This window comes from Stegodyphus dumicola, chromosome X2 (assembly GCF_044657685.1).
Source record: "Stegodyphus dumicola isolate Sdum_Otavi_A_Nest chromosome X2, ASM4465768v1".
Lineage (NCBI taxonomy): Eukaryota > Metazoa > Arthropoda > Arachnida > Araneae > Eresidae > Stegodyphus > Stegodyphus dumicola.
Window position 1 is genome coordinate 67,415,206 of NC_140781.1, and position 12,859 is coordinate 67,428,064.

Sequence of the window (12,859 nt, forward strand, 5' to 3'; positions counted from 1 at the left end):
CTTTTTAAACCAGCATTAATTTTTAAACTTTTAGTGCAGCATATATGTCCTGTTAGTAGTCAAAAGGTTTAGCGGAGTTTGTTGATAGTGTTTAAATAAAGAGCTGTTTCTTGTCAGTTTGATGCAGTTTCCCTTTTTTTTTCCTAATCTGTATTTTAATTTTTCCATTGTTTCATATTTTCTGAAATGCTTTAAATTACGAAAGAAGGAAAGTAGTTTCAGCTGCATAATTTTTCAGGTTGCATTAAAGTCTGTAGGCATTATAGAAAAAACAACTTTAGAGTACATTATTTACTCTTTCAAGACCAAAATCACTACATTGGTTTATTTATTATCATTATTTTTTCATTGTTTCATATTAGCATGATTTCTGAAATGCTTTAAATTACGAAAGAAGAAAAGTAGCTTCAACTGCGTAATTTTCAGCTTAACATCAGGCTTCAAGTTACATTAAAGTCTGTAGAAGAGGATACTTCTGAGTACATTATTTATACTTTCAAAACCAAAATCACAACACGGCTTTATTTATTACCTATTCTGAAAGTAACAGCAAATATTTTAATTATACGTTTAGAAATAAGAATGATATATATGCAGAGTAGCCATACTACCTTGAAAACTGGAAAAAGTCAGGAAATTCGAAAATTGACCAAAAAATTCAGGGAATTTCATACGGCAATCCCTCCCCCCCAAAAAAAAGCGAGTTTTGCGCCGACATTGGAAGCGATCACTTTCTTGCCGAATTATGTATCACATTAGTGTCATTTGGACAGTTGCCATAGAGCCAGTTTTCACAGCTTCAATTGTCCTTTAGAAAGGCCAAGTAAGTTTTCACTAACCTTGAGAATCGAGACTTGCATGTGCAGTGCATGTTGAACTAAAGAAATGCATATTCAAGTATAAAGCAAAATCGGTTTTATCGTAATATATGGTACTCATGTATTCTATTCTAATGTCCACGTGCGGTATACACATGATTTTGCGATGTGCAGTAAACAGGTCATTTTGGTGTTGGCGACAATTTTCACAATCGTACCGAGGCCGTAGCGTATTGTAGAATTTTACCTCAAAATAATTTAAAACTTCTTTTTTTCTTTTTAGTCAATGCCGTATTTGTCATTTTGAAAAAGTAAAAAAATACACTGGTGTGCAAAACTTAAGCAACAGCAGGGTTTTTTTGCCATAACTCCACGAGAAATCGACTGAGAGACATGAAATGCAGAAAAGAAGGAGAGTATTATGTATGTAAAGGATGACGAAAGTATCGGAGCTGAAAAAGGAATATAATGCATACGGTATGGAATCAAACAAAAATAAGCTTTATTGAACGCATGGTATCGTGACTCATGATTCTCTGTCCAAGAGGAAGAACAACAAGCAGATGTTCCTTAATATGGGATATACCCTCCCCTCACTGCAATGGTTGCTTCGCACCGTTTCCGCATACTCAGAAACAGTTGGTGCAACATTTCTTGCGGTAGGAGTTCCCATTCCTCAATCAGCATCTGTTTGAATTGTTGGGTGTTCTCCAGAGGATGTAAGCGTGCTGCAATGCGTCTCCCCAAAGCATCCCACACATGTTCGATGGGATTTAAATCTGGGGAGTACCCTGGCCAATCCATTCGAGTGATATCTTCACTTTCCAGTAGCTCCTCAACAGCAAGAGTCCGATGTGGCCGTGCATTGTCATCCATAAAAATTAAGTCTGGGCCAATGGCACCTCGGAACAGACGCACATGGGGAAGGAGTACCTCCTCACAATAACGATCCCCGGTTACAGACCCTCTGTTGAAAACGTGGAGCTCAGTTCACCCGTTCAGCATAATACCTCCCCAGACAAGAACTCCAGAACCACCATTATGGTGTCTTTCCTTGATATTACTGGGATAAAACCAGGTCCCGACCTCTCTCCAAATCAAAACGCATTGAGAATCGCTTCTGGTACTGAACCGACTCTCATCTGTAAAGAAGACACAACTCCATTGATCAGTTGTCCAGTTTTTGTGCTCTCTGCACCACTGTAAACGGTGGCGAACTTTTAACGGGAGGCAGTGTTCAGGATGGCCTGCGAATAGGCCCCCTTTGTGAAGCCGCCTGGCCACAGTAAAGCGCGATAATTGTCGCCCCGTTGCTGTACAGAGTTGCAGAGTAGTGGCGCATGCTGACTGCTGTTGGCCTCTTTTCGCCTGCAGGACTATGTGTCGGTCATCCCCTACAGTTGTCATCCTCGGGCGGCCACCACCATCCTTTCTAACAGCTGTACGTGTGGTTTGAAACGCTTTCCAAGCGCGTGAAACGACACTTTTGTTGATTCTGAACTCCGCAGCTACACTGGTGACAGTACAGCCCTCCTCCAGCTTTCCGAAACATTCTTTCATGTGTGAAGTCATCCAGGTGATTTCTTCTAGCCATATTTCACGAGCTGACTTCACTGGCACTTGCAGCAAATATGTTGAATTGCGTCTCCGTCCTTCCTTTTATTCTACTGTTGTGCTGCGCCTGCCGACATCACGCATTTTGTGTACGCTCACGTCGCCTCTCACGTTCAGTTCCTGATATTTGCATTGATCTCCAGACCTCCTTTTCTGCAATTTCATGGCTATCTGCTAAATTTTTACATTGTTGCTTAAGTTTTGCACACCAGTTTAGTAATTAGTCACCTAGATTAACCATTTAATATAACTATATTTGCCAAAATATCATTGATTATCTCAATTAAAATTTTAATTAATTTACTTTAATGTTATCCATATCATTTAATATTACTTCTTGCCTCTAAATTTATTTATTAGTAGTAGGTAATGCTTTCAAATTTCAGGAAATTTTCTCTGGCATAATCCTGAAATTAATTCTAGCAGTATGATGACATACCATCAAGAAATTTAATGCACATATTTCTTTCATTTAGCTTAATCCAGATTGGGGGGGGAGAAAACAACTCCTATTATAGTTATAGTAATAATGCTTTGGGGATTATATATGTATAAGTCATATGTTATTGTCAAAATTTGCTTTTTCAAGTGGTACCGTAATTAATTTACCTCTCAGTACAGTCAGTACGCGGATAGACTGGAATTTTCTTAAAACGTACCTGGAAATATCAGGGAATTTCACTCTCCTGTTTGAGTGGCAACCCTGTATATAATGTGTTCATCAGAAACACTGGAATAAGCTCAGCAAGAAAAATCTGTAATATATGTGAACATGATGATGAATGAACTGTATTATGATTTTATTGTTATATACGAGGGCTATCCAAAAAGTAGATTACGTTTTGGAATAAAAAAATAAACAAAGTATAGGAAACAAATTTTATTATATACAGATGAAAGCCACACTCAAATACTACTTTTCTACATAGTCACCATACAAATTAAGGCATTTATCGTAGCGATGTACGAGCTTGGAAATTCCTTCGTCGAAAAATTCGGCCGCCTGCGCCTTCAACCACTTCGTTACCTCTTCTTGCAGCTGTGCGTCGTCATCAAAACGCTGCATAGCACTTCTTCATTGCTGGGAAATTTGTGGAAAACTCAAAGAAAGTTCCGTTATTGTGAAATTTCGATTTTCACGGACTTTAGCATCGACATTTTCGAGAAGTTCGGCGGTCACTATGCTGGGTCTCCCACTTCGATCTTCGTCGTGAACATTGGTTCGGCCATTTTGAAATCTTATGACCCACTGACGCACTCCACCTTCAGTGATAATGTTGTCCCCATACACTTCACGAAGCTGCCGATAGATTTCTATCGGTTTACAGGTTTTTGCAGTCAGAAACCTTATTACTGAGCGCACCTCGCAGCTCGCGGGATTTTCAATTAACGCAGACATTTCAAACCGTCACAGTATCTGAACGGAGCACAGCACGAACCTCTCACTAGCACGGCTAGATGCAGACTGAGCTGCGCAACGCTCTGACCTCAAGATGGCCGCGCTAGCCCCGCCCCTAGCGGACACAGACGGAAACGTAATCTACTTCCTGGATGGCTCTCGTATATGATAATTTGAGTATATAGGCAAATGAACCGACATATGCTGCTAACATTTTGTCTATTGAAGACTGGTTGTATTCCTGTATCCCTATTGCACGATTAAATCGTGCATGCGAAAACCATATGCAGTATGTTAAAGTTATGTTAGTTAAGTTTTTGCACAGGCTTTTAGAAAAGACCATTTTTATAATTGAATTTCAAAACCATTATTTTGACTTCTGGTGTAGTTAGAATGTACAAAGAGAAAGTATGCTGTGGATTTCAAACTTTTTTTAAGCCATTATCCATTGATGGCTGGAAATTAAAAATACATTGAAAATGCACAGAAATACATTTCTGAGACAAATTTGAAAATAAGTATTTTTATTGTGATATATTGCTATTTTGTTTCAGATATGTGCAAGAAGTGGTCAGATTTACTATTATAACTGTTCCTAAATAAAATTTGTACTTTATTAAGTTTGTTCTCTTGTAATATTTAATATACAAAGTGAAAATTTAATCATTCTTTATCCCTTTTTATTTTGGCCTCTGTATACATCCATATGTATGTGTGCATGTTTATATGTAGTAAAATAGAGATGTCTTTTCAGATAAGAATGAAAGATTCAGTTGTATTAAAACCTGGGCAGTCTGCACCAGTGGCATTTCTAACATTCAAGCCGACAGTTCCTGATTTACAGCTTACTTCCTATTTAAGATTGCACACTAATATTTCACATTTTGACATTCCACTTTTGTGTTTTACTGGTCATCTTAAAGTGGTAAGTGCTCATTTATTAATAAAAAGAAATATAATTTATGGAGATATGGTTAAATTAATTTTAAATATGTGCTTTAAAAATTAAACTTATATAAATAATCTTACAATATATATAAATATTCATTGCATGTAAGTTATTACTTTAACTGCTATAAATGAAAAACTTTTCATATGCAGCTCCTATTGCCAAGTAAAATCAAAATATATATGAGAAATATTTATTTGGAGGGAATGATACAAATATATGTATTTTCTGCTTTTCCCTAAGTTTTATATTCCATCAGAATAAGACAAAGAATTTTTGTTCCAATTAGCATTAAAAAAATTTGCCATTTTAAAAAAAAGAATTAGAAATATTGTACAGCATCCAAGATCTGCAATCACGGAGACTTCGTCAATTCCAAAATTTAGGTCTTTAGTTGTATAGTAAGGTGACATGTAGAAATTATAAAATTAAAAATATTCTTGCATAATATTTCTTTCTTTAAGAGAGAGGTATTTTCCACAAAGAAAGTTTTTCCCCCCTGAATCATCTTCATGTGAAACTAAGACCAAAATTGCGATATGTCACAAAGCTGAAATGGCATTATTTTCTGAATTTGAAAACATACCATAGAAATTCGCCATTCTGATAATGTTTGAGGCATTGTAATTGCAATACAAGACTTCAGTCATATCTTTATTTAGCATTTCTTTGCATACTGAGTTAATCAGAAAATTTCTTTTTCTCTTGTATCTGTAAACCTTCAGATTTGTGGCACTCGTCCCAATCGTGAAATTTGGTAGCTAAATATGTTTGAAAATATCTGTAAAGATGTTATTATTTACTAAAACTGTAATTATAATTTTATTGTCATTGATCATTCCCTAGACGGCAGATGTTTGAAATGACATGAGGAAACTCAGTTTGTGTGGAAAAAATTACTTTTAAGGCACACCTGCTTCTTTTTGTATATCTTATTTGTGAGGGGGAAAAAAAATTGGGAGGCTAGTCTGAAGGTCTCAGTTTTGGACTTTGTACTGTATTTACGTTTTGAAAATAATGCCAAAATCTTTATTAGCCTTGTCTATTTTGGTAAACTTCCTCCGAGTTCTTAACAGACTTGAGTCTTACTTAATGCCTGAGAAATGCCTGTGAAAAATATTGTTAAAAATCAATTTAAACAAAATAAGATGCAAGAAGTTAAATCTTGCAGGAAAGAAATTTTACCTTTATAGTTCACCATTATGGTTTTCACCTATTAAGGTGAATTTAAATTTAATAAAAGTAGGTCTTTTAAAATTGAAATTCCATGTTATATAACATTCTTGTTAAATTTTTGAAAGGAATTCTGTAAACTAAATAGTTGTTTGTGAGGAAAGATGCATAAAATGGTTTAAGAAGTTTTGGGTCAAAGTTGGTTTCATTCATGTGTATAGAGTGTTTTGTGTTTAAGAATGAGTTAAGTCACTCTTTAAAATGTCTGTTTTTTAAATTAGAAATAAAATCCGATATTTTAATGGCATCACTGAAATTGTGCGAGTAAAAATATTCTGACACTGCTATGGCATGTGGAAAACTAGTCTGTTGCTGTGTGTGTGGAAATATTTTAATGTATAATCTGTGATTACTAATCCTAAAATTAAGATCATTTTTCATCTCTCTGATATATTCTGAACTACAAGTATTACATGTAATGGTGGTGTAACATTAAATCTAAGTATTTGGAATTGTTACATTTCGTAATATCAAAAGATTGTAAATGAGTAAGTAAATAAAAGTAAGTAGATGGCTACCTTTTTTTACAGTCAAGATTTTTAAAGGTCAGAAACCCAGAATCCGGGATTTTAATAGTAAGTGGGAAGTCTTAAATTCAAATAAAAATGCAGAAGTGCTAAAACCTGCTATTTGAATAATAGTTAAATATAAAGTGAAGCAGCTGAAATTGTGAAAATAATGTAATTTAAGGAAATAAACCACTACGTCCCAGGTCATGTTGAAGAAAATTTTAATTTAATTGAGTGATAAAATGTAATTCAAAAGCAAGAATGCCGGTGAAAATGCCTAATTTCTAGCAAAAGCATGTGTAGTGAAATTTTTAACAGAAATTAAAATGTAAAAACTGATGCGACGACTAGAAACTGTTTTAATAGACTCTTCATGGGATATTATTGTAAGTATTTCTCCTTAATGTGCCAAAGATTCTTAAGGATTTTTTATGTTTGAAAGTCCCTGATTTTTAACATTTAAATTGAGGTTTTGAAAACTTTACTCCTACTCTTTATTTATTTATTTTTGAATCCTAGATGTTTAGACTTGGTTAAAATCAATAAATCAATCAATAATGCTAAGCTAAACACATAAAATGTGGCAAAACATCTAATAAAATATAAGCACAATAAATCGAAGTTGTAATCTAGATTTAAAAAAAAAAAATTATTTAAGTCTAGTCTTGGGGGGAAAAAAGTTAAAATTTTTTCAGAAAGCATTTGAAAAAATGGCCAAAAAATTGGTAACATACCTTCGTCATCTAGCAAATGGCTGTTAAAACTTAGGATTGCAAAACCTGAAAGTAGAATCTTGTTCATTAAAAGGGTCTCTTTTTGAATGCCAGGCCGTTTTGTTGGTTTTTTAAGATTGGCGTATATATATAACATTCTCAAAAGAATCATCCACTTCTAACAAAAATACATTATGGCTGTATACAAAAAAAAAAAAAAAAAAAAAAAAACTGTATTGGAGAAAATCAGACATAAGAAATCTTACCACATTCTACCAAACCATAATAATGAAACTCTCTCTTCAAGATACATTTTTAACTCATTCTTTTTACAATTTAATATCAATTTTGCCAAAATATTAAAACTTAAAATTATGCTTTATAAACAAATACTATCAATTCCCCCCTTATTTGTATTTAAAGATATAATTTTAATCAGTCAGTCATGTCCGTAGTTTAATAGTTCACCTTTTAATTTCACCCTAGGTAGATACTTTGTTAAAATATCCGCTTCTTGATTTTGTGAACACAACTGAGGAATGATTTGATTCATTTCATATTCATCCTTAACAAAGAAATATTTTCTATTAATGTGGCATGAACTGTTACTTTGTTTTGTTTTTTTAATCCAATCTATTAATGCTTGACAGTCTGTTTTAATTTCTATTGGTTTGTCAATAAGATCATCTTGACCCAATTCTTCAAGTAAAAAAGATGTACCATTTAACTTCACATGCACGTTCACAGAATGCTAAAAGTGCAGCTTCCATTGTATATAGAGCAACTATTTTTTGTTTGTTGCACTTCCAATTTATGAAATTTTTACCTAATTTAATGAAATAACCTCCAAATGATTTTCCATCTTCAGTGGTACACCAACTTGCATCTGATGTAGCATTTAATTTTCCATTGTCTGAAGTATACACTAAACAAGCATTTTGTGTTCCTTTAATATATCTAAATATCCTCTTTACAGCTTTTCCAGTGTTTCTCTCTGGGATCTTGATTATATCTTGGCAAATTACTTACTGCAAAAGCTAAGTCTGGCCTTGTGCCTGTTGCTGAGTGCATCAATGAACCTATTGCTTCTTGATATGTCTTTGACACAGGTGGCGAAGATGCTATGTCATCAAGATTTTCACCCAATATTCCTGGAGTCTTGATAGGTTTACATTCATCCATTTCAAAGTTTTTTAAGATTTTAGTTATATAGTTTTCTTGACTGAATATAAGTTTTCCAGATTCTTGCCGGATGTCTATTCCTAAAAATTTTTGTGTTTTAGTGACTTCTCGTAATGTGAACTATTTAGATAGTTGAGAGATGATGTCATTTATCTCAGAATTTGAATATCCAATCACCATTCAATCATCCACATATACTGCTATGATAAAATATTTTATCTTATCTTTATAAATATAAACACACGGATCTGACTTTAGTCTAGTTAAATTCTTAAAGAACTTTACATAATTCATCATACCAGCATTTTCCTGACTGTGGTAATCCATATATACTTTTGTTTACAAGATATACTTTGTTCGGATCTGATATAAAGCCAGATGGTTGTTCCATGTAAATTGGTTTATCCAAGTATCCATTTAAATATGCAGTTTTTACATCGAAAAATCTTATTTTGTAGTTTTTGTAAACTGCAATCGATAGTAATGTTCTAAAGGTTACAAGTCTCATTACTGGGCTATATCCATCTTCATAATCAATTCCTTTTCTTTGATTAAATCCGGTTGCTACTAGTCTTGCTTTGTAAATTGTTTCTAAATTACCCTTTTCATCCCTTTTTGAGAATATCCAGCGATTTTTAATAACGTTCTTATCGATGAGTCTTTCAACTAATTCCCAAACTTCATTAGCCTCCATTGAACTCAATTCTTCTGTCATTGCATGTAGCCAGAATTCACTTTCAGCAGATTCTATAGCTTCATCATACGTCTTAGGTAATCCTTCATTTGTATTGTATACTACATAATCTTTTAATTTTTCTGGAGGCTTCGTAGTTCGCGCTGGTCTTTTCTGTACAGAATTTCCATGACTATCATTTCCATGCTCTTCATTTATTTGTGGATACTCGGTTGGCTTTTCCAATGAATTGCTATTGTGTTCATCATCACTGTTGGATGGCAAAATTTTCTCAGCTTCTTCATCTGTTGTATTATCTTCTCTATAGTATCTGTCAGTTATTTCTGAATTATTTACATTTCCATTAGTTTGTTCCTTATAAAAAATAATAAGTTCTTCTAATATTTGATTTTTATTGAATTTTAAATAATTTTCTTTTAGTAAAGGTGATCCAAGTTTATGTTCATCAAATTTAACATCTCTCACTTCTTGAATTTTATTTAGTTCAGGGATATAAATTTTGTATGCTTTTCTCTTCATGCTATAGCCTATCATAATTCCTTTTTTAGCTTTTAGATCCATCTTTCTACGTTTTTCTCATCTTATATGAACATATGCTTCACATCCAAATCTTTTAAGATAAGTAATGTTAGGCTTGCGTCCTTTATATGGTTCATATGGTGTAAACCTTTTATCCTTTTTGTGACTCCTGTTATTCACATGTACAGCTACTTTAACGCTTTCAGACCAAAATTTTATCGGTAATTCTGCATCAATTAACATAGTTCTAGCATATTCAATTATAGTACGATTGAAACGTTCAGCTTTTCCATTACTTTCCGGAGTATAAGGGGTTGTAAGTTCATGTTTAATTCCCATTTTTTCAAAAAACTCTTTTATATTTTTAGCTAAAAACTCACTACCGTTATCACTACGAATTCTTTTTAGTTTCTGTCCTGTTTGTCTTTCTTCTTGAATGATAAGTTTGATTAGAGTTTCTGAAGTTTCACTCTTCTCAATTATCACAAATATGAAATTACTGTAATCCTCTACCACTGTTAAAACATAACAGCTTCCATCTATTGATTTCTCAATTGGTCCAACTAAATCTATGTGCCATAATTGTAAAATATCTTCAGATTGCTTAAATTTCACACTTTTATAAGATGTTCATGTTATTTTACCTAATGTACAAGGTTCACAATTGTTTTCAGAAATTTTTACATTTTCAAATCCAATGACCGATGAGTGTTTTTTCATTTCTATCAGCCTTTGATAATTTATATGACCTAGTCTCTGATGCCATAGTACATCATTAACATAACTATTTTTAGCTTCTTCAACAATATTTCCTTCAACTTCAAATTTATTTCCATTTCTGTTAGCTATATATAGAATGTTTCTCTATTTATTGATCACTTCTGCTTTATTCTTGGTAAAAATTACTTTTAAATCATGATCTACAATTTTTGATACTGACAGCAGATTTTTCACTTAAATTCAGTACTTGCAGAACATTTTCTACTCTCAAGATGTTCTTATTTCTATCAGTTTGCATTTTAATGTTACCAATACCAATTGATTTGATCATGGCCCCTTTTTCAGCCATCATTATTTGTCATTCTTCATCTTTAAAATTAGTAAATATTTCTTTATTAGTTGCCATGTGAGATGTGGCTCCTGAATCAATAATCCTTTTTAATTTTTCTATTCTCTTGTTCATTTATTTTATTCTTTCCATCATTTCTATCTTGATTAAGATATGAGCTTTCTATTTTCTCCGATACTTCAAATAAACATGTAGCTGATTCATATTCTGTTTCCTTGCTTGACATTCTATAAGTTTTATTTGTTACATTTCCCTGCTGTCGGTGTTCTTGTTTAGTTTTCATCTTACATTCAGTTGATTTGTGGCCGAATTTTCCACAGCAAAAGCACTTTATACTATTATTATTATTTCGACATTTTTTAATTAAATGTCCTAATTTTCCACAATCAAAGCATCTTCTTTCATATTTCGATTTTATCCAGTTTTCTTTTGCCTTAGAACTTACTTCTATTTCTTTTCCTCTTTGTTTATTTTTTCCTTCTGTTTCTTTTAAAGCTTGTCTAATTGAAGCTAGATCTTTCTCTTTATTGCTTTTAATATTTTTAACATCAAATTCCTTTCTAAGTCCTTCTAGTATGGAGTAAATTAATTCTTTATCTCTTATTTCATCTCCGAACTTGAATACTTTTACTTTTCAGAATTAGAGCTCTATTCATATAATCATCTACTAATTCATTTTGACTCATTTTCAGTTGAGCTAATTCTATTCTACATTTGATTTGAATATCTTCTGTTCTTGCCGCCATTTCATTTCTGATTTTCTCCCATAACTTCTTTGCGTTCTTTTCATTCGCATATTTTAACACTTGTGGAGCTGTCATAGTTTGATTCATTATATTTCTTGCTATCGCGTTATTATCATCCCATATTTCCCAAGTTTTTATTTCATTTTCGAAATTAACATTATCCTTTTTATATGGTTTTGGTGGTTCATCAGCTTCTATCACACTTCTCCATATTTTTAAACTTCTTAATTCACTTTCAATTCTGTTGGCACAAATAAGATAATTATCGTCACTTAATTTTTCTATATGACTCATATTTATATTATATGCTATATTTTCTAATTTATATTCACTAATTATAATACAAGTCTTAATTTATCTCTTAGAGAAATTGGCGATTTTGTTAAGCCTAAACAACATCAATGTTCTATCTGAAAGTTTATTAACAGAGGTGGCAACCACACTCTGCTACCAAATGTTGGTTTTTTAAGATTGGCATATATATAGCATTCTCAAAAGAATCATCCACTTCTAACAAAAATACATTATTAGCAATATACAAAAAGAAAACTTTATTAAAGAAAATCAGACATAAGAAATCTTACCACATTCTACCAAACCATAATAATGAAACTCTCTCTTCCAGATGCATTTTTAACTCATTCTTTTTACAATTTGATATCAATGTTGCCAAAATATTAAAACTTAAAATTATGCTTTATAAACAAATACTATCACGTCTTAGCATCCCTGCCCAGAGTAATAAATAAATGCTTAATAATGAAGACATCAAAAATATCTAAAACAGGGACTTTGGAAGTTATTAAAATATTGTATCATCTAATCTACTAACATTCTGTGTTATGTTGTTTTAGGTTATTTGAATATGGCAAAGAGATCAGGGCTGTGGGCTTAGTGGGAGGAAATGCCTTCATGGAAATCTTTTTAAAGGAAGTTGGTTTCTATTCACATTACATATAGGAAAAATCATGGAAACCAACCGTGCGGCCAACCTATTTTCTGGGATCGAACCAGAATCAAACTCCCAGCATTCACTTGGTCACTGGTGTAGCCACTAACATTCTAAAAAACTAAAACGCTCAATAGTGCAGCATAAAAATCTCCCAATCATGAATGGTACTAATGAAAAGTTACAGGATTTCTTGTAAACTTCAATGGGTTAGAATAAATCATGAATCGGCCTTGTGAATTCTGTAGTGGTAAAAAACTATTCTGATTATTCTCAAGTGCATGAAAACACAAGCATCTCCATATGACATGCTTCCTCGCTGTAGTTTAGATCTTCATGATCTTTTCTGATTTGGTCGTGTGATAATAATACAGGAAATTTCATGCACAAGAATACAGACTATCTATTTGTTTCCAGACAGAGCCTTGATCTTGCCAGATATTACAGAAAGGAAATGGATTCATG

At 32.8% G+C, this 12,859-nt stretch overlaps 1 protein-coding gene across 1 annotated transcript in view; it reads left to right on the plus strand.

The window, feature by feature from the left end:
* Window positions 1–12,859, plus strand: part of Tmem131 (Transmembrane protein 131) — a 322,751-nt gene that overhangs the window by 117,197 nt on the left and 192,695 nt on the right. Inside the window, exon 14 of the mRNA XM_085808921.1 lies at window positions 4,586–4,756. Coding sequence (XP_085665047.1) covers window positions 4,586–4,756 — 171 coding nt within the window. The remainder of the gene's footprint in view (window positions 1–4,585; window positions 4,757–12,859) is intronic.